At 40.7% G+C, this 20887-nt stretch overlaps 5 protein-coding genes across 11 annotated transcripts in view; 2 read left to right on the forward strand and 3 right to left on the reverse strand.

The window, feature by feature from the left end:
* Positions 1 to 963: 963 nt before the first annotated feature.
* Positions 964 to 4478, forward strand: rngo (DNA damage inducible 1 homolog rngo). Its single transcript, XM_033471358.2, has 6 exons — positions 964 to 1612; positions 2083 to 2289; positions 2361 to 2615; positions 2913 to 3218; positions 3292 to 3402; positions 3584 to 4478. Exons 1-6 carry the CDS (start codon positions 1351 to 1353, stop codon positions 3802 to 3804), a joined length of 1362 nt encoding a protein of 453 aa, XP_033327249.1. The 5' UTR covers positions 964 to 1350; the 3' UTR covers positions 3805 to 4478.
* Positions 4479 to 4536: 58 nt separating this feature from the next.
* Positions 4537 to 6325, reverse strand: LOC117220911 (inositol 2-dehydrogenase). The gene is made up of 4 exons (XM_033471361.2): positions 6166 to 6325; positions 5800 to 6042; positions 5305 to 5686; positions 4537 to 5069 (listed from the first exon to the last, which is right to left on the reverse strand). Exons 1-4 carry the CDS (start codon positions 6246 to 6248, stop codon positions 4614 to 4616), a joined length of 1164 nt encoding a protein of 387 aa, XP_033327252.1. The 5' UTR covers positions 6249 to 6325; the 3' UTR covers positions 4537 to 4613.
* A 1030-nt stretch (positions 6326 to 7355) lies between these two features.
* On the reverse strand, positions 7356 to 9305 carry LOC117220913 (uncharacterized). 5 transcript variants are annotated; one of them, XM_033471368.2, is made up of 6 exons: positions 8744 to 9305; positions 8603 to 8666; positions 8031 to 8084; positions 7837 to 7918; positions 7602 to 7747; positions 7356 to 7535 (listed from the first exon to the last, which is right to left on the reverse strand). In XM_033471368.2, exons 3-6 carry the CDS (start codon positions 8075 to 8077, stop codon positions 7397 to 7399), a joined length of 414 nt encoding a protein of 137 aa, XP_033327259.2. In that variant the 5' UTR covers positions 8078 to 8084; positions 8603 to 8666; positions 8744 to 9305; the 3' UTR covers positions 7356 to 7396. The 5 variants fall into 5 exon arrangements, with proteins under 5 accessions (XP_033327259.2, XP_033327258.2, XP_033327254.2 ...); XM_033471367.2 differs by having other exon boundaries at positions 8441 to 8666; XM_033471363.2 differs by having other exon boundaries at positions 7837 to 8084; positions 8441 to 8666; positions 8817 to 9305.
* Positions 9306 to 9446: 141 nt separating this feature from the next.
* Positions 9447 to 11409, forward strand: Echs1 (Enoyl-CoA hydratase, short chain 1). Its single transcript, XM_033471362.2, has 7 exons — positions 9447 to 9677; positions 10148 to 10354; positions 10424 to 10548; positions 10615 to 10819; positions 10894 to 11013; positions 11092 to 11159; positions 11229 to 11409. The coding sequence occupies exons 1-7, from the start codon at positions 9584 to 9586 to the stop codon at positions 11292 to 11294; spliced, it is 885 nt and encodes a 294-aa protein (XP_033327253.2). The 5' UTR covers positions 9447 to 9583; the 3' UTR covers positions 11295 to 11409.
* A 30-nt stretch (positions 11410 to 11439) lies between these two features.
* The window catches only part of LOC117220915 (uncharacterized), a 29976-nt gene continuing 20528 nt past the window's right edge, over positions 11440 to 20887 (reverse strand). For 2 of the 3 annotated variants that reach the window (XM_033471369.2, XM_033471370.2), the window contains exons 2-3: positions 13580 to 14080; positions 11440 to 12850 (exon numbers count right to left, since the gene is read on the reverse strand). In XM_033471369.2, the coding sequence (XP_033327260.1) occupies positions 12660 to 12850; positions 13580 to 14042 (654 nt within the window). In that variant the 5' untranslated portion in view covers positions 14043 to 14080 and the 3' untranslated portion in view covers positions 11440 to 12659. Of the gene's footprint in view, positions 12851 to 13579; positions 14081 to 20096; positions 20238 to 20887 lie in introns of those variants that run through there. The other variant, XM_076522473.1, reaches the window with a different exon arrangement.

Below are 20887 nucleotides of genomic sequence, written 5' to 3' on the forward strand. Positions count from 1 at the left end.
TGATCGTTTATCTGGAAATCTATAAATCCGCTGCAGAGTAATCCAATAATGCTATCTCCTCTTTTTACGGTTGCCGACTCTTCAACATCTGTTCTCGAATGGAGGTAAGATTTAATAAAAAAAAAAGATTCCTAGTTATTTTTAATATCATTTGTAAATGAGCCACTTTTAAATGTAGTACTGCTTTTTCTGTTTCAGTATGTCTGTCTTCCAAATCATTCACCAAAAATCGAGTTGCAACGGTCGCATAAAAAACTAAATCAAGTACGGAATTGTTCAGGAGAATCTACTGCTTCGATATCATATGCAAAACCAAATTACATCATTACGAAACGTAATTATTAGCTGCATAATGTTTGGTTAACTATTACGTGAACTAATTATATTTTGCGTTATTGTTATTTGGTTTTCTTACACAATATCGATGCAGCAGATTTTTCTGAGTAGTTCTATGCCGTTGATTTTGCGTTTTATGTCCTAATTTTACCATAATTAATGTTTTTAGGTGACCCTGCATTCTGCACTTGTGAGCAATTAAGTCACCTCTACTGGAATAAAAAAGAGCTCCTTTCGTACAGAATCGTCCGCACAGCTCCAACTGGGGTAGTAACAAAACGCTCAAACTGTTAGCTATGTTGCCGACAGCCAAGCTTCGAAACCTTATCGACAGCCAAGCCTCCTATACCTCATTTTTAGTACTAGATCTACTTGTATACCGCATCCGTAATAATACTATATTGTAAGTAGTGAACACTGCAGATACCGATCTGCTATCTCTGGAATAGTCAGGTGACTTCTCACAATCTTCGTCTTGTAAACAGCGTCCTTGCAACTCAATAGAGCCTTATTGCCTAACCATTTCGTCACGACATTACTCATCCAGTCAATCAATGAAGATCATCTAAATCTTTCCATAATGTCGTGTTCAACCTCTTGCATAGATCCCTGCATAGATCCCCAAGCCTTTCGATTAAACTCTAATTATACATTTATCCCAGTCAATTCGAATGCATAAAGAGAATTAGATTCTTGATGGCAAACTAATTGAAAAATCGCGGTCGGTCGTCGTCGATGCTTGTGGATACTACGGTCGCCACCTAGATGGCCTTCAGCTCGTTCTTCGTGGCCGGTCAGTATTTTTGCTGAGCTGGATCGTTGTTTACATCCCGAAGCCGCTGTTCCAGCGATCCGGCGCGTGAGGAGAGGAGCGGCTGGAGACAAAATTTCCTGTGAAAATCATCGCGCTGGCCTGCGGCCGAGCCACGATCATCAGCGTTCTATTAGTTATTCCTGAACAGCCGGAGAGCACGGACAAACCTAGCGAGTTCGAGTCGTGACCCTACGATCACGATGAAGGTAACTGTGACCACGCTCAGCGACGACATCTTCGTCCTGGACGTCAGCGAGGAGTTGGAGCTGGAGAACTTCAAGGCATTCTGCGAGATCGAGAGCGGCGTGCCGGCCCACGAGATCGTGATAGCGTTCAACGGCCGCCCCCTGATGGACGATAAGAAGTCTCTAAAGGATCACGGGATCCGGGACGGAGACGCGGTGATCCTGCAGCATATGCACCAGAGCGGATCCGACCTGAACCTACACCCCTTAAACGGAGGTCAGCTTCAATACCGCACCATTATTTAACGTGGCGATCGAGGCGGGTCGTGAGGTTAGCTTTTCGGCTTCGATTTACGTTCTCAGTCATTCTGTAATTGTACACTGGTCTCACCACACCGTCAGAGGCCCTGTCACACGCACATGAAACTCCCAGCGCAGTCCCTATTTGCACTATATTGCTGCAGCCCTCGTTCTATACCTGCCTTTGTTTTCGAATTTGAGTTATGTGATTTGTTTCGGACACTGGCCAAAAATTTTAGTTGTTTTTCTACTGCAGTAACATTTAGAAACTGCTAAGATCTTTGGTTAATGTTAAATATCCCCCTGCATGCTGTCTCTACTCTAACATGCTTTGCACAGCTGTTGATTTAATCGTGCACTGCAATGCGCTTTCCTGTCAGCTATTTAAGAGCGCATACCGCATAGAACAAAAGAGAATGTATTAAATTCCAAGATACGTCACTCTAGCTATTCCCATGTTGGACTTCAGTTCCATCAGAGTGCCAGGAGCAAGGCAACCTTCTACAACAAACAGTACTGCCAGAGTGCAAAATCCTAGGAGTGAGGATGATCCAGCAATGATTCGAGACATGTTCTTAGCCAATCCGGATCAGCTAGCATTGCTCGAACAGAATAATCCTAGGTTGGCTGATGCATTGCTATCTGGGAATTTGGGTCAGTCTTGCATACTTCATTCTATTATTTGGATCAGTTTATGTAGCTAAGAGGATTCTTTGTTCTTATAGAGAGATTTTCTACCATACTCAAGGAACAAATTAAAACCAGAGAGGAACGACAGGCTCAAAGATTGAGGATGATGAACGCAGATCCCTTTGATACAGAAGCTCAGAGACTCATTGCGGAAGAAATCAGGGAGAAGAACATCGAGGCGAACATGGAAGCTGCGATGGAGTACAATCCTGAGACGTTCGGCACAGTTGTTATGTTGTACATTAATTGTAAAGTCAATGGATTCCCGGTTAAGGCATTTATCGATTCAGGTGCGCACCGACATTCGGAAAAGTTGCGTTTACAATTCGCCAAGGGACGCTAATGAACCACGCGAAAACGCAGTACCAACGTTGGAGTGGAGACAAGATTATTTTTAAATGTCGGGCGTGGGCAGCTATTTTTAAATTCCTGCAGTTCGAAAGTCATTCTTTGATTCTTTTCGCGGCGAGTTGGCTAATTTTGTACGTTCGCGCATGTTCGCCTGATCGTATTTTTAAATGATCTTGACGCCCGCTCCAGTTTGCAACCGCGATAAGGTCACACTGTAACACATAGCTATGAATCAGGTGCGCAGACCACAATCATGTCCGCTGCTTGTGCCGAAAGGTGCCATATCATGCGATTAGTCGACACCAGGTGGGCTGGCGTGGCTAAGGGCGTGGGTGTTCAGAACATCATCGGTCGCATACATATGGTACAAATCCAGATCGGCAACGATCACCTGACCACATCCTTCAGTGTTCTTGAGGAGCAATCCATGGACATGCTGCTAGGCCTAGACATGCTGAAGAGGCACCAGTGCTGCATAGACTTGAAGAAGAACGTCCTAAAGATCGGCACCACTGACACTGAGACGTCCTTCCTGGCTGAAGGTAAGTCTAGAACCATTTAAGCTTCGTCAAATCATCAGAAATAGTTAATAAGATTTGTTGATCTTCGGAGTAGGTGACCTGCCAGAGTGTGCAAGGCTAAGTGGCAATAATGAGGAAGTGTTCGATGACAGAGAACTGCAAAGAGCACTGGAAGACAGCTCTAGGGATGCTGGTAAGCAGGCTGGTAAGCATCAACACCAGATTCTGTAAGCTGTGCTAACCCTAGCTAATCCGTTTCTTTTTCCATAGACTCCTCTCCTCCCTGAGAACATCCAAAAAAACCTGCACATCTATCCTGAAACACTGTACCCATCAGAATAAATTTTTGAAGGAAAAGGATGATGTCCTTTTTATGTTTGCCTTAGATGGCCAGGGTAGCAGCAACGCCAGCGACACAGCAGTGTCCTCCAGCAAACCGATTTCCCCGGAGACTATCTTGCCAACTGATCAATTCACGGAGGAGACGGTGAAAGAGATCGAGGCTCTAGGGTTCACAAGGGCGCAGGTGATCGCTGAGTTACGCAGACTCAACGGGGACAAAGCTCAAGCCACCGCCGCGCTGTTCCTGAAATCCTTGAAGTTTTAAAACCCGGTGATGAGTCAGGGACTATTTTGAACTCGGGATATGGGGCGGGAGAATTTGTACTTGATTTTTTCGTAGTGATTTTTATCGCCGACAACCGGTACGTCCAATGCACCCGACGACCAACGTTTGCTCAGAGGTTCGATTCGGCTGTGAAACAAAGCTGTGCACATTCCGTGTATACATGTTTTATCTCTCATTGTTATGCGGACATAGTGCGCGCGCCAGTCACTGCCCTCTACCATCTAGACCTGTAATTATCGCAATAAGCTTCGAGGGGATGGTCGGCGAGAAATCCGAAAAACGAGTCCGAGTGTTCCGTTCCTGATGATGTGGAGAGTATACAATATCAATCAGCAGAAATGTTGTATCAGGTTCATTCCGGAAATGACGAGAATGATCGTTGCGGACTGATGATTTAGTTCCTCCATTTATTTATCGATCAACAAAATTCGAGGGCGGATCCCGGGATGGGTGTTTCAATTTTTTTTATTTTGCGAGATCAAGGACGAACTTAGGAGTGGGAATTTTTGTTATCTTCCGTTTTTTTTTCTTTTCTCTTTTTAGGTGATTGTACTGTCATTGAACACGCATTTTTTACTGTTAATACCTAGCAAAGGTATGTGGTATATTTTTCTGTATTTTCTTTATTACATATTAAAAGACGAAAAACAGAACGATTCTGTGACTTTTACCAGCATCCTTTCGTCGGTTGGGTGAAAACATAAACCATCGTTTCGAATGAGAATTTATAATTATCGTTTATTGTATCTGGGTATAGGTACACATACATAGTGTTCAGTCATAATTCTTCAGAATTCAGGTATCTCTTCGGGCGACCAATGCAGCTCCACAGGCTTGCCAGTTCTGGCGGATTCTTCGCAAGCATTGGCAATCTTGCTGACCGCCAAGGTCTGTTTCGGCTGCACTGACATCTGCGCTGTTCCGAAGACCACGTCGATGAAGTGGTCCAACTCCCTTTGGTAGGCTTCATGGTATCTGCTCGAGAAAGAGTGGAACATGCGCGCCTGTGTGGTACCCTGATGACCACGTTGTACGGTCACACCATGCACTGGACGATGGTTGTCGATCGTGATCATTCCCTTGGGACCATAGACCTCCATTCGCTGGTCATAACCATGGCTGCTGGTGCGGGACACATCGCACATTCCCATGGTACCGGACGGGAAGTTGAGCATGACCATCACTGTGTCATAGTCTCCTATGGCCTTGATCTCTGGGACGTGCGAGTAGGCCTGGACGGTGACCTGTTAAAATGTCATTTATCATTTTAGTCCCAGCGATAATGTTATGATCGCCTAACTCCGAAATGGTTGTGATAAAAATACAGTAATTCTTCCCAAGCCAAGGGATAATTTGGGAAAATTTGCTGTAGTAGAAAATCTACATATGGTTTCATAATTAGAACTATTGGAATGACCCTGAAGTGTCGAAACATTCTCAGTGGATTACCTGTTAACTAGTACATTGGTGACTAATTACCTTGTTGGGCAGCTCGCCAAGCAGCCAGGTGATGATGTCGAAGTCGTGGACCATGCAGTCGTGGAAGATCCCACCAGAGTGCTTTATGTACTCAAGCGGTGGTAGAGGAGAGTCTCTGGAGACAGTCTTGATTATATGAACATGTCCGACCTCGCCGTTCTGTACTCTTTGATGGACAGCAGCGTTGCTGGGGTCGAAGCGTCTATTGAAGGCGCTGAAGAGGGGTTTTCCAACTTTCTTGGCGATTTCATAGCACTTGAGAATGTTCTGACGGTCCTCGGCAACCGGCTTCTCGCAGAACACAGCTTTCTTAGCTTCCAGTGCCTGCTTCACGATCATCTCGTGGGTGCTTGTTGGGCTAGCTATTATGACTGCGTCCACACTGCATAATAATTTTTAATGAACTTAGCTACTCGGTCTATACACAACATTAATTTCAGTGTACAGAACTTAAAAGAATTTTAAAACACTGCTTCGGACGACTTGGGTACTCACTTGGGGTCCTGGAAAACCTTGGTGGCCTGCTTGCTGTTCAGGAAGGTGACGTCGTTCAGGTGCCAGTAGTCTTTGAGCTTGGGCCAGTTGCTCTCCATATCGTCGACGATGTACATCAGTTTGGCACGCGGGTTGGAGACGATATTGCTGAGATGGATGGTTCCTGCACGGCCAACTCCGAAGAGGGCTAGCCTCAATTGCGGTTGACGCGTATCCTTCTTCATCGCCACGTTCTCCATGTACCTGTAGTAACAGAAAGTCGTTTCAGAATATTCGGGATGAAGCCAGAATTGCTACCAGCAGGCTTGTAATGGACAGTATGAACAGAGGATGATGTTCAATGATGAAAATTGGCAGTGTACTCACTTGTGGTAGAGGTAATCCTCTGTGGGTAGCATGGTTGCCGTTTTGGTATACGGCGAAGCTTCTCTGAATTTTGTGGTCGACATGGTCTCTGAGAGATTTGTGTAAACAAACAACAAGCCGGTCTAATTACTATGCAAATCGAGAATCTGTGTGTCAGTTCGAAGAGAGAATGATCTTTATATATAAATTAGCCGGCTGGCTTGGTGGGGATGAATCTGGCAATCAACTGTGACGTATTTTATATCTTATAGGATTTGGCGACTACCAACATTCCTGATTTACAGACTCCGCGGTTACACACTTGTTTACCGATTGTTTATCTAGTTGTCCTTTTAGGCGACTGATAATGGCTAATTAGTCATCTTCGGTGGAAAGTTTCTTCGAATCTGTCCAAGGTATCTCAAAAACGATTTATGAAATCTATCACGACCGGAATGCAGTAGTGCTCATATTAGAGTCGCTATATCTTGCATAGACTTATTGCAGTTTTATTGAAGCAATAAAACTGTGAAAAAAAATTTACCTACATTAATTTTGTCTCATTGTAAAGTGGAGATTTTAATCTACACCTCCATGACTGTTTTAGTGAAGAAAAGATTTTGTTGGACTCTTCGGAGTAGTCTGGATTCACATAGAGTTCTTATAATTTGAAAAATTATTTTCTAATGGTTGTGTAACTCTGGCTATTTATATCACTTTTTGAATTTTGCATTTCTTTATTGAAGCAATAGATAATACGGCGTGCCCCTAATTTTCCACAGTACGATCGTGTTCGAAACGTAAACAATATCGTTACGTTTATGTAATTACTGCAACGTCTGGAATATTACCGGGTACGGTGTTGATATCAATTTTTAGATTAATTATACATAAGCATACTCGGTTGCATACTTCCTTGTAATTAGATGCATCGAACGAGTCAGTTTTTGAAGAATAGGGCATTTATTTTATTTTGTATAGATGTAGTTTTTAACTGAATAAGTTATTATTTAATGTGAACTTCGATTTGATTAATTGTCGGAATAGCTTGGGTTCGATGGACGATTTATACTCAATTGACTCAGAACAATGTGTCGTCTCACGGATGTCTTCAATTAACTCATCAAAATCTTTTTAGAGGAGAAACAATTTCCATGTACACATTATTCTTGAACCTTACGGAAGGTTGAGGTGTTTAATAACATCCAAAATCGCCAGAGAAATAATCCTAGCATTTATTTATAGTTTATTGTCATAATTCATCGTTAATCTTGGGAATTGAGTTGGGCATGTAGAATACTCGGTCGCTGTTGCTTTCGACGTAGGCAGCCTTCTTGCTCGCGTCTCTGCCTGGATCGGGATCCACCAACGATATGCTCGATCTCACTTTCCTAGAAAATCAATTTTATGATTCGAGATCAAGCATTTCGTATTATGTAGTGTGAAAAATTTCTTGCCTCTCTTCAGGTTCTCGTAGTTCAGCAGACACAGTTATATCCCTGGGCTTGGAGAAATCACATTCTAGAATAAACGCTGCATCACCTGGAGTAATTAGTTCGTCGTCATGCTGCATGACTAGAATATTTTTGTACTTGTTGTTTTCCTACAATAACAGGATTATTTCGAATTACTTTCAGGTGGTCTAATTAAAATTTCACAGCAGTGTTACCTGTATTATCTATATATACGTACATTCTCCGTGTGACATTGATCGAAGGGAATATTTATGGTGTAATTACCACCACGGATCGGATCCAGGAAGCATGGTGGTTGTCTAGAATAGAAGCTACCTTGAGTGTATATTACTCCCGAAAAGTCTTCAGCTGTTTTAAGATTCACTACCATCTTCTCAACACCGCATCGTAGGTTCACCTGATCGAACCCACCTGTGGATGCTCCTATTTGCATATCCCTTGACAAATCCTGTTGCCATATTTCCTCTAGAACGATACATACCAATTTTGTTTATCAATTACATATTGCCAACATGTCGTTAAGATAATGTATATTCAGATGAGTTTTGTTGTGGGTCACGATCTTTGATAAAGTTGTTAGGCGATTCAGAATGTTGTTAGGTGATCATTGTAAACATTGTGTTTTCCCAAACGAAGTTGTTTTCATCTTGCGGGATTATTAATTAATGTTGTTCAACATTAATCTAATTTTAGATTATAATTACGGAAAATCTAAGTTAGGCAATTTTTGTATTTTTGAAGAGTCGATGTATTATGTGAACTGATATGTTATGGTTTGTTAGGACACAAAATTAATTTCTAAACATTGCATTTTTGTTTACCAGCTACATATTTCTGTAACATCAGTGCTAAAATGATCAGGATGAACGGTAGATGCGGCGACATGACGTAAAATGTGTGCAGGCGAACGACCGTGAACTGACAGCGACTAGAAGTGACATTGAGAGTCTTCCCCCTATTATCTTTTTCACTTTGAGTCCTACCTTTATTCCGAATTCTTTATCGTGCACTTAATTTACATTGCACAACGCTAACCGATCGTAATATCTAAAAAAAATATAGAAATAGTGTTAGGAAAAATTATTACTTCTATATATTCTTTATTTTATAAACTGTTCACGTACATAATTAGTATTCTATAGAAATACCGAATAAATTAGTTAACGGAATCCAAACTGGTTCTATAGGTATATGTACCATCGGGATGAGGTCACTGACCCCGGACTCTCAAAAGAGCTTCAATCACGTTGAAAATCCTGTTTGCTTCTTTCAGACTCAAGCAAGTTATGTAATTCGTGTCACCAAAATTTTTAAAACATATTGTACTTGTTATTGCACAGAATTTGTTCATGATTTCTTTCTTCTATAAACTTATCTGTTGTGCATCGCTGTCCTCGTTGTAGTATCATCCGTCTGATGGCGTGGACGTGTTCAAAATAGCATTCTATTTGGCCTAAGTAATTTTTTCTATTTGGGAATCGTTGAGAATTTTTGATTCACTATGAATCCTTCTTGGAAGATTTATGTTGCAGACTATGACTGCTATTGTTTTGAAAAATGATTTTGTTGGAACACAGGGTGTTCTGATCTTTTGGTACGCCACTGGCTCCAGCAGCTCATGGAACGATTCCTGTTTGGCCGGTTTGCACATATGTAATTCAGTAACGGGACTTACTCCTGCACGCTTTTCTCACTCTCTAAGCTGGCGGGCACATCCCCACCATTTTATTGCGCATCCAATCCGCAATGGATCTTGTCTCAGCAGTGTATCATCTGTCAATCAAAGCAAAGAAAATTTCTATATTGACCCTCGTTAATGGATTAAGTTGCGACCTGGAGATGTGCAGAAGTTGGTCTCATTAGATAGTAGATAAACTTATCAATTGTGTCTGAACTGGACTGATCTCATCCGACATTTTCACCCATTGTAAGTGCCGGTGCCAGGGTCCAACTAGAACGATATTATGGCAACTCGTGTCGGTCAAATCCTTTTTGCCAGAACTCTGCAAGCTGGCAGAAATCCGCAACAATTTGCTACCAATATTAGATACTATTGCTGTGAGTATCGTTGATGACATGGTTATTGTACAATAGATAACAGTTGAAAGCTGTTTCAAGCAGGGTAGATCATTGATCGATCAATGATCGACCTTTCGGCTATTACTCTAGCGTATTTTTTAAATTATTAAAAATACAATGCTTTGTGTGTGCTATATGTAGCATTTCTTTAAAATTAAAACTTCATATACAGATAAATTAACAGGTGTTCTATAGTTGGTTGTTCATTATTGTATTAATATATTTATTATTGGTTTATTTGCAAGAATTTCTAGTTTTATTTTACACTTGCTTTTATTATATTTAAGTTCAGCATATCGCAGCATTAAATATTCACAACTATCAATTTTTGTATACATTATGTAATTGCTGTGCAAAGTACAAAAATAATTCAGATAAGAAAATGGTCCCCAGATAAGAAGATACTAGAGCCATGTGAAAAAAATATGTGGAAAATTCTTTTCTTTTAGGTCATGTTAAAAGTTATGATATGATCAAGGTAGAGACAACAGGAGAGAAAAAGAATATTGGTTTAATCACCTTAAACAGACCAAAAGCACTGAATGCCCTATGCGATGGCTTGATGTCTGAAGTCAACCATGCTGTTTCTAAGTTTGACAAAGATGATAGTATTGGTGCCATTGTTATTACTGGCAATGAAAAAGCCTTTGCTGCAGGTAAGTTTTATTGAATTTGTTGAAAGAAGTTGTTCTTTAAATTATACTTGACTTAATTGAATCATACAGGTGCTGATATTAAGGAGATGCAGAACAATACTTACTCTCAAACAGTTAGGGGTAATTTTCTGACCAGCTGGGATGCAGTTAGCAAGACTTCGAAGCCTGTGATTGCTGCTGTTAATGGCTATGCTGTATGATCCTATAATATACATTACTTTGTTAATGAGGAACAATAAACTTATAAAACAACATTTCAGCTAGGTGGTGGTTGTGAACTGGCTATGATGTGTGACATTATTTATGCTGGTGACAAAGCCAAATTTGGACAACCAGAAATTGCTCTTGGCACAATCCCTGGTGCTGGTGGTACTCAAAGATTGACCAGAGCCATTGGCAAGAGCAAAGCAATGGAAATGGTGCTCACTGGCAACTTTATCACTGCAGAGGAGGCAGAAAAGAGTGGTTCGTTTCTATCAATAATAAAATCAGGTCAATATACAAATTTATATTAACACTAATTAATTATCTCATTGCAGGACTCGTCAGCAAAGTTGTTCCAGCTGACAAATTATTAGCAGAGACGGTAAAATTAGGAGAAAAAATTGCCTCTCATTCTCAATTGATTGTTGCCATGGCTAAAGAATCTGTTAATACAGGTAATTATTATTTTAACAATAATTCAACTTTTTAATGCTCTTTTTCCATTGATTTTTCTAATTGGACTATTTTTCCAGCTTACGAAACAACCTTGCAAGAAGGTCTCCACTTCGAAAAACGTATGTTCCATGGTACTTTTGCAACAGTAAGTATTTTGTTATGACCTATTCTATCCTAAAGTTCGTATATTTGTTAACACTGGAAAATTTTTCAGGCTGACAGGAAAGAGGGCATGACAGCGTTCATTGAGAAGAGAACACCCAATTTCAAGAATGAATAAATTGTTATCTTTGATTAGAGTATAATCCTATTTTTTTACAGATTTTTGTACTTTCGGATATATCTAAGATGTACATTCGTTATTTTATATAAATCTATACAAAGTTAAAATGAAACGAATACTTCCATCGAAAAAACCAGACCAATTTCGAGATGAACTTTTATTTAACTATCTTTACATTGATGTGGTTTACGTATGATACATTTACAGTTAGCATTGCAGTTGATACATCAGGTGAATGATTATTGTTAACAGTTAGTTACGGTGATCCTGTTAAAGCGTCCTGAAGTGAACAGTAGGAACAATGGAATTTCATTTGACAACATGTACAATAAATATCAACCTTTACAACGCACGATATCGTTGAGAACTTTCGTGTCTAGTCGTTACAACTCGGGAGCATGAAAATGCTGTTCTGATCGAGACCAACCGAGAACATAATTGCACTTCGTCGAAAATAAATAATTCGAAACTCTGTATAATAGAAATTATGGAAAATCGAATTTCACGGGTTGTTCGGGCAGTATCAAATTTGCTTGTTCTTCGGTCGTTTTGTAAAATTTGCTGACTAGCTAATACTAACAATGTACAGGTATGACGAAAGAGTTGTGTGCACATTCAACGTTTCATAGAATTACTCCACCTGGATTTCCTCGTCCTTAAAATTACGGAAAAAAAATGAAGACTCGAACTAACTATACTTAGAGACTAAATATATTGTATACTAGATGTTCGCTGCATCTCTTAGGAGAACGTACTAGTCCGGACATTTTTTTATTCACGAATCTACGAAACCAATACCGTCAGATATCGGTGTATTCTTAGATCCGCGTTTCACCGGAGTCCTCGAATTTTCAGGCAAACGAAAAATTAATACTTCCCAGACCAGGACGCTCCCCTAATTCTAGATTAAGTACACACGACCAGTGGTTTCCAGCGGAGCTTCCGTTATCTAATTATTTACAAAAACCTGTCGAAAAAACACGTATCAATAGGATACATAAAAACGCGTTGTTTTCAAAACGCCGTCCGAAAGAATTCTAAAAATATGATATGCTTCTGTGACTTTTGATTATTGATCTTTTCGTTTGTCGCGCGGTGTCCGATCGATGCGTTTGGTCCTTGCTCGTCGATACACTAAAATCGGAAGCTCCACGGGGCCAACGAAAGAGTTTTACGGGAGGTGCGCTGTTTTTTATTTTCACACGGTACAACTCGGTTGTTTCCTCTTCTCCATCGTCTTCTTCATTTATGTATATCACAGTTGCAAGCTCTGCTCGAATAACGAAGTTGGTACAGTTACGGAAACGGGAATAAGAAAGTGTCGGTACGCGTCGGGACAATCGTTTTCCTCCCGGGGACGATTTACCGCTTGTTGCGGTTCTTCATGGTGAAACGTCTCCAGAAATTGCCGCTCTTCTTCGACGGCGTTGCCACCGGTGTGTCGTAGGGATAGCTCGACTCTTCGTCGGTGTCCTGGGCGCTGGGTGTCTCTCTCGTCGGGGAACCACCGTGGCCCGAGTCTCTGTCACCGTCTGCCACGTTCTTTTCCAAACCTGAAATCATCATCTTGCGTAACATGGTTGCAGGTGGGACCTAAATAATTTTTTGGGACTTCTACTAGCTTAGTTCCTAACCCACGCCCTCAAGCCACCTGCAATCATTATTTAATGTCACATTTTATTGACATCAATTGTTACCGTAAGTCCGTTAATATTTTTTGCGGGCCTTACACACTACCCCTCATCCTTGATACATCTTCTACAGAACTGAAGACTAAGTGTCGTGATCATTTTTCTTGGCAGTTTAAACAATTTGCTAAGCATTGCAATTTTATCATAAGTCCCAATTATGTCTCCCACCGTAGACAAGGCCTCATTTTATGCTTCCATATAAACTTGGGCAAAAAATAATCTAATTAGTGTGTAGCGATTATAACTAGTTAGTTATATATAATAATTTATAAATTAGTTGTAATTACTTTTTTATCGAATATTATAAATCAGTTTTAATTACTTTAGTTAGTATTAGTATTTTAAATTAGTTGTAATAACGAACGAGTTATAAATTAGTTATGACTAACGGGTTATATTCGTTAATCATTAATCGGATTACTGTTTTCTCGACTCCGCTTCCGTAGCTCTCTACCCTCCATAAACACTACCCCATTTTTCCATTGACCTCCTTTCTCGATTCTAATTAATCCTGCCATCCAAAAAATAATGTACGATGGCGTCTCGTTAGCGTCTCACCACTAATTAACCACTAATTATTTATCTGCCCACCTCCGGCTCTCAGCATGTCCAGGAAAGTGTTCTCGGCGTTGCCACGCGTGCGTCCCTGCTTCTGCGAGGGTGTACCGAAGCTAAGGCTCTGAATATTGATTTCGGCCTTGAGCTGTTCCGGCGGTATGTCGTCCACGCGGAACTCGTTCGGGTCCTCGACGAACGCCTGCTGCAGGTCCCGCATGATCTTCTTGCGGATCGTCTTCTTCATGGACAGGTGTCTCTCCAGGTGTTTCACGTCGCTCTCCGTCAAGGTTTTGCTGTTGTCGCGGCGGCGTGACTTCTTCTTCTTGCTGTTTTTAGGACTCTCCTCCTCGCCGGACGTCGAGCCGACGGACACGGCGCTATCGTGGCCGGCGGCCTTCTCCTCGGCCTGCAGTCTGGTGTTTTCCCACTTGCTGCCGAACCCGAATATGTCCCTCAGGTGAGGGATGTTGCGGTCGGCTGTCTGCTGCCTCGCCATTTTGATGGGCGGTGCTCGGTGATCGCAGAGTCCCTGACCTGGAACCAAAAATTCGATAAATATTTTTGTGACACCCTTGCTGGAGAATATTGAGCCTGAAAAGTAGTACGATTTGTCTATTAGGATATTTTAATCTCAGAAATAAGGACGTTCTTTTGTTTATTTCGATTTCGATTGGGCCATGTTATTCAATGCAGAAATGTTTGTAGAATTATATGTTGGTTTTATGATTGAATGTATGTAGTTAGGTATCATCGCGTTGCCAGGGTTCTCGAGATCAAAGACAGGATAACTCCTGGCAGTGAACGAAAAAACAAACGTGTTCACCGGTCCCGAGTGTCGTCGACTGGTTACGACATTACGGTCTAACGGTTTCATCGTCGATGGTGAATGTTTTACTTTTTCTCTTCTTTATTGCTTTATAGGATCCGGTCGGGCCACTCGATTTCTTCTCGGCTGATTAAAAGGCCCGCTGGAAAAGGAAATGTGCGTGGTGAATGCATTACGCGGTGATTTGTGTTTACAAGCAGGGATGCAGCTGGGCCTTTTGGGCCCGACGCACCTTTTCCCGCGCCTTCTCTGGCCTACATATTTTTATATATTTTTCATTCAGACATTTTTCTTAAGCTCGATGGTCCGAAATTTGTCCCAAAATTCGCATAATTTGTGCATAATACACTTTTCTGCATTTCTAATTCTATCAAATAGTAACAGGACCCAATTTTTCTCGTAAACCATGAGGACTCATCGAATCTCTCGAAGTTTCTTCGTAAGGCCCAAAATCTTACCGTCTCTGCAAGATCACCTCGTAATCTCATACATACGGTTATAATTTCTAGAATTATTTAGGGCCCTATTGACTATTGTAGATGGCGGCCCTGTTTACAGTAACGGTAACGTGTCTAAGCATCGCGAAGGTGGCCAGCGTAGCCGTGCAATTTAACGGCGCCTGGGAAACCGCACACGCACACCACCTAATTATTAGGTGCAACAGGTTACCCGTTTCAACGATATGCACTTTTATTTTTTTTCCTATCCGCTTGTCGGCAATTTACTCGCGTGTTCTGCCGATGGTTTTAGATAATCCATTTAAGCTCCTCGCTGGCTGTTTGAATAGATAAATCGGCGCGCTAATAAATTGACTTCTTATATAGGGTAGTGCGAAATTATTTACGGTGATGGATAGCCGCGGGTTGCAGCCAACAAGGATAATTAATAAGCCGCCGCGATTTCCATGAAATCATTCTTCCTCTGTACTAATTTAAATACGCGGAAGTCGAACAGAACTTTATTGTTGGCATCAATTATTTTAATATTTCGCCGTAGGTGCGCGGCTTGCGTTAATGGTGCAATAAGTTATTCCATCGGATGATGAACACACTACTTTGCTAATTTTATTTTTATCCATTTGGTCGGTACTTATTATCCTATATTGTTACTTCTGACAATGCAAAGTAAAAAGTTAAAGGCACGAATAAACGGCAAGAAAAATGGTGTCACCATCGACGAGACTCGATAGACATTTTTTGTATTTTTCAGTGTGTCTTCCGGTCCACAAGATGCTCAAAGTGGCAATTTTCCGACGATGAACAGACTGGATGTCTTTGGTAATTTTATTTTTATCCATCGGGTCAGTACTTTTTTATTTCATACACTATGCTATATAAAAAAAAGAAAAAATGAAAGGGACGGATGAATGGCCGGAGAAATGGTGTCACTATCGACGAGAATCGAAACTAATAAATTTTCTGTATTTTTCAGCTTGTCTTTTGAACGACAGGATGCACAGAATGGCAAAGGCAGTTAGTCTCCGGAGTGCAGCGCGCCTACGCTTGCATATTAAAATGCACCGGTGCACTCGGTGCACTGTTCCTCGTGGGCCGCCGATGGAAAAAGAACTTCCAGAGTATAAATAAAGCGGTTTCTCACGACGCAGATGGAAAGTGCGCCGAGGGAAACGTGGGCGAGATTTCGCGTTATCGATCGACGGATCATGCTCCGAGGCCCACGCTGTATCGCGTAACTGCCGCTGCTTTTATCGGCGTACAATAACCCGCTGCCATTTTTATTAATGCTCCAATAACGACCGGGCCGACTCAGTCTAGTTCTTCCTCGGGCTCTCGTTTGCCTCGACAGATCCATAATCTACTCTGACCCTTTTTACTTCGAACCACTGGCCGCCGAATTTGTTGGTCCCTACCATAATTCGTTCGAAATATTTAGTTGTTATTGGAGTGTCAATTTATGTACACGTATTATATCGTTTCTGACATGTAATACGTGATACATATATTATGTGATATGTAATGTAAAGGAATGAAACAGATTGACGAATAATATCGGATGGAACATTGTGTGGTAAAATTACTTGTTGATTTATTTGTATAAATTAGTTCGATATACTAATATATATCTAAATATACTAAATAATATTATATACATATAATATTCTAATATATAATATACTAATATGTATGTATGTTATATATAATATATTTTGTAATATCATATATATACATTGCATATTATGTCATATTATGTCGTAGTGTAGTATATGAAATTAAATTGTACAATTAAATCAACGGTTAATTTAGTCAAAGTGTTCCATGCAATATTATATTTGATTGTATTGTGTAGTTCTTTTCGTAAAATTTACTAAATCGCTCCAGTGTTACGTTTTTGACTAGAATCGAACGAGAATGTACCCAACGATTTAGGAATCCGTTTAATTAAGTTTTTTTTTAAACGAGGACGAATTTAAATGAAATGCTTTGTGTCAGGGGCGAAGAAAATAGAAAGGCAGCCGAGAGTCGAATTTATGTGGACATTAGCACGGTATAAATGGTGTAGTTCTCAAAGTGGACCAGCGATTGGATCCATCACGCGAGTCCATCGACTCTCCATTACCGGGTTGCTCGGACAATAGCGAGCGCGACAACACGGCCGAGCTTGCCCGGAGTAGACTTTCATGGGCCTATTGAGGCATCGAGGACTTCGGTATCCGATCGAAAGTACACAGAGACCGAGTACCGAGGCCGGCGTACCGAATCGATAAAGTGATTTCCATAGCTTTTGCAACGAACGAGCGAACAGTGTATAACGCCGGTGCATAGCTCTCGAGGCCGGTGGCGAGTCGGTTGCCAGGCAGCCAGTTTCGCCCAGGTAAAACCGCTCCTCTCTCGTTTTTTCTCTCTCTCTTTCTCTCTCTCTCTCTCTCTTCTCTCTTTCCTCGTTCCTCTCGCGGCGTATCGCGTCCTGGTGTGCCGATACAAACGCTATATTATGCTTCTATTGACGTTTGATATCGCGGCGCACCGGTGCGCAAACTCTTTTCGCTGAGGCTGGGGAACCAGTTCCCATACTGACACAGAAAGCTCTGCTCAAACGAGACCAGGCAATTACTTATTCGCGGAGTCCCTTCTCGGTTCGGCGATAACTTTTGTCGACAGTTCACTTAGCATTGTCTCGAATAATTTATGCACGGTGGCACTGGAAAGTGTGACTTCTATTAATTTTCGCTTTTCGAGAATTCTCGATATTTAAACTGGCACAACTTGTCGAAAAAACGATTGTAGATTAACGATTGTTTTAAAGCCTGAAGCTTCCACTTTCGCGTGCCTTAATTCATTTTTTTTCTAAAATAACTTTACTGTTTTTACGACGGAGAGAGTGGATGTTTACGTTTTTGGGGATTTCGATGAATTCGAATGTATGCACAAAGATTAAAATATTTTTTTCTGCAAGGAACAGTAGATGGATTTGGAGATTAAAGTCTTAGCTTCCTAAAGAGATTAAAAAATGTGATCTACGATCGTTTGGTGCCATTTGACTGTACTTTGAGTAGACAGTATGCTACCAGCGTCAGACATGCTACATTTTTAATTGAAAAAAGGTTGATATTCTAATTGCTGTTTTTAAAGCGTATAACATCTACTTTATGCTGTTGTATGTTGTTTTCCCCAAAAAAATTTTTAAACCGACAATAGGATATCAAATAGGATATCGAAAATGATCACTATATTGATCGTTTTTGAAATTCGAAAATGTTCACCGTGTTTGAAACATTTTTTTCGCGAATAAAACCTGTGCAGAATTATGTGGACTGTAGTTTTATCTTTACAACGAGTTCAGAAATTTTGATCCACGAGTAATTATTGCCATTTTATCGCAATTCGAGTGAAGGCTATTATGTCAGATTCGCTCACGCTAATTATAGCACTAACAGATAAGTCAGATTATCGCGAATACTTACAATGTTAAGCAAAACCGTGTCCCGATTCATGCACGAATAGAAATGCGAGTGATCGCAGATTTAGAAGATCGTCGTTCGCAGAACGAATGAATTTATCAAATCACATAAATTCAGTCCTAGCTTATATTTTTCCAGGAAAAGGCATACACGTATATTATAACGAAGTTTCCTTTTGCGCGGTTCATAGAAATCGAGGAAAAAGTGTTTTATAATCCGTTGTAATGTTATACGTTGAGCAACGATTACGAAACTGCGAGTACGATGAAAATTTCTCTTTCCGTAATACGATATAGTTTTCCTTAAATTGTGTAGCCTGTGCCACGATTACCGTGCTCCAAAATTAACGCGAATTCCGGTTCAATGGCGCTGCTATGACGCGATTAATAACCATGATCATAAATTATTGAGTGGCGAGATACGCTTCGCTGGCTTAACAGACGAGCCTGGTCACTGTAATTATCATAGTGGAAATCATTATCGCATCCGTGTGTAGCATTTTTGACACTCGATTCTTGCGATCTATCATTTATTGAAATACTGAAGAAGAACCATTTTCAGACTAATTAATATTTTATTTGATGTCCGCGGTGCTTTGAACGTTGCAAAATTACTATAATTCCGACACCAATTAATATTTTATTTAGAACTCGCAGTACGCCTTGAAAATTAAACGATAAAAATAGTTTTCATCGCGTGGAATGTTCGATTTAGAACTTTCAATATCCTAGAAAAATTTTTACTCCGAGTAATATTTGATTGGGAACCCAGAATTCAATTAAATCTGTAGCTAAGCTACTGTAATGAACATCCTCTTTAATGTAGTGTATATTTTTTCTGATACAAATTACGAGTCAGCTTTTTACGCGGACCCGATGATAATACTAATTAAAACCGTCGCCCAGCAACTTTGATAAATAAGATCTGTTGTCTAATGACAGGAATCTGATGAAAAGAGTCTGGTCACCGGGCTCTGGTAATTGCGATTAATCAGTGCAATTACGCCGCGGAGATAATCACCAATTTGGGTGTGATTGCTTGCTAATGATTCAGGCAGTGGCACTCCTTCCTCCATATTTCCAGCATTCTCGTCCGCAATCATCGCGATCGGCGATCGTTTCGACGATTCCACCTTTCTTCGTTTAAAACGTTGCTTCATCATGCGCTGTATATTTTCGAGGCCGTCCGCTACTCGGCACCTTTTTCTTTTATTTCTCATTCACAATATTGTCCGACGATCTTCTCTAGACGCTCATACTATCCCCGCGGCTATCGATAAGCAACGATGTGTGGTCCCGGATGAAACGAAACTCGCCGGTGCTCATTTTATCTAATTGATTGTTTTATTGTATGCGTCCGTTAATTAAAAATACCGGGGGAAGTGTAATCCGCCAAGGATGTTGCCTCAACGAGTCCTTGTTTCATCCTCTTATCACTCGATCACTGAAACCACTCGCTTAGGGCAATTATTTAAACGAGTCAACGCGTCCTTGCAAAATAAATCCTCGCAGCAGGAAATTAACCTTTATCCGCATTAATGTTCATTATAGAAAAATGATTTCAATTGAAATTAATACGGTAGTTGCATCTCAGTTAATTCTAATCCGAGTACTCGATTAATAGAAGCTGTGCAATTGCCAGGGTTTTGTGCATTTATGATAAAAATGAGAGGGAATGACTTAATGGAATTGATTTAATGGAGTTAAAATAATTGAATAGTATCGATGCGTTATTGTAAAATTGGAATTACTGAAGATAAAATTAAACATATACTTGTCAACTGTCTCTCGCAGTCCAGTAATTACCATCGTCACGTTGTTACAGTCCACGAGGAATCGTTGAGCGATCGATTAAAATGATGTATTTAATTATATTCATGTTATCGAAGCGACTGAGAATTTTTTCTCGTGTTGCAGAAAGATAAATGGAGTCTGGACACTTTTTTAAATCGGTGCAACGGCCGGTTATCAACGAAATAACACCGCAATGTACCGTAAGCCGACAGAGGAGCCTTCACGCATGGTGAATCGAAGTGAACAGGACACGGTGAACAGGCACGATCGATTCGTGGCTCGTTACGGAGCGGCGCGGCGCGGCGTCTGGTCGAAAGTTCGAGCGAGCTACGTGCATTAATATTTCCGTTATTGCGCGCACGACCACCGAGGTTACACCTTTCACACATAAGGATCATAATAGCGATCCACCGACACACGTTCTCCCGATGATCTATCGCTTTCCTCGCTCGGCCTATCAACGTCGATGATGATTTAATTAACTCGCCCGACGCCGTGATTCAGTTACTGCATACATCGTAATTTATTTAGTCTACTTCGCCGATTATGCGAAACGCGTGAGATTGGTTGTTTCTTTTCGTTACCTTTTATGTAAATTACTCCACTGAACCAATTTCAACAAATTAATATCGCCGTTGACACATTTCAGAAAAATGCCGATCATATCAATTTTGGATATAAATTCTCGGGTGTTGAAACTGTTTTGATTATGTTTCAAGTAATTTTCGGCGCATTGTTTTAGAAAAGTGAATGTTCTGAAATGAATTCTTTTTTGTAATATCTTGTACCGAGCAGCTCTGTAC

Source organism: Megalopta genalis, chromosome 5 (genome assembly GCF_051020955.1).
Source record: "Megalopta genalis isolate 19385.01 chromosome 5, iyMegGena1_principal, whole genome shotgun sequence".
NCBI classification, from domain to species: domain Eukaryota; kingdom Metazoa; phylum Arthropoda; class Insecta; order Hymenoptera; family Halictidae; genus Megalopta; species Megalopta genalis.

What these genes read in the sequence shown, in the direction of transcription:
- rngo (XM_033471358.2), top strand. Translation starts at nt 1,351, where the DNA reads ATGAAGGTAACTGTGACCACGCTCAGCGACGACATCTTCGTCCTGGAC. An exon ending in CCTACACCCCTTAAACGGAG is followed by an intron (nt 1,613 to 2,082) that starts GTCAGCTTCAAT and finishes ACGTCACTCTAG; the next exon opens with CTATTCCCATGTTGGACTTC. An exon ending in GACGTCCTTCCTGGCTGAAG is followed by an intron (nt 3,219 to 3,291) that starts GTAAGTCTAGAA and finishes TCTTCGGAGTAG; the next exon opens with GTGACCTGCCAGAGTGTGCA.
- LOC117220913 (XM_033471363.2), bottom strand. Translation starts at nt 8,504, where the DNA reads ATGTCGCCGCATCTACCGTTCATCCTGATCATTTTAGCACTGATGTTA. An exon ending in GTTACAGAAATATGTAGCTG is followed by an intron (nt 8,085 to 8,440) that starts GTAAACAAAAAT and finishes GTATCGTTCTAG; the next exon opens with AGGAAATATGGCAACAGGAT. An exon ending in ATCAATGTCACACGGAGAAT is followed by an intron (nt 7,748 to 7,836) that starts GTACGTATATAT and finishes CTGTTATTGTAG; the next exon opens with GAAAACAACAAGTACAAAAA.
- Echs1 (XM_033471362.2), top strand. Translation starts at nt 9,584, where the DNA reads ATGGCAACTCGTGTCGGTCAAATCCTTTTTGCCAGAACTCTGCAAGCT. An exon ending in CTGCTGTTAATGGCTATGCT is followed by an intron (nt 10,549 to 10,614) that starts GTATGATCCTAT and finishes ACAACATTTCAG; the next exon opens with CTAGGTGGTGGTTGTGAACT. An exon ending in TCCATGGTACTTTTGCAACA is followed by an intron (nt 11,160 to 11,228) that starts GTAAGTATTTTG and finishes AAAATTTTTCAG; the next exon opens with GCTGACAGGAAAGAGGGCAT.
- LOC117220911 (XM_033471361.2), bottom strand. Translation starts at nt 6,248, where the DNA reads ATGTCGACCACAAAATTCAGAGAAGCTTCGCCGTATACCAAAACGGCA. An exon ending in AAGGTTTTCCAGGACCCCAA is followed by an intron (nt 5,687 to 5,799) that starts GTGAGTACCCAA and finishes ATTATTATGCAG; the next exon opens with TGTGGACGCAGTCATAATAG. An exon ending in TTGGCGAGCTGCCCAACAAG is followed by an intron (nt 5,070 to 5,304) that starts GTAATTAGTCAC and finishes ACATTTTAACAG; the next exon opens with GTCACCGTCCAGGCCTACTC.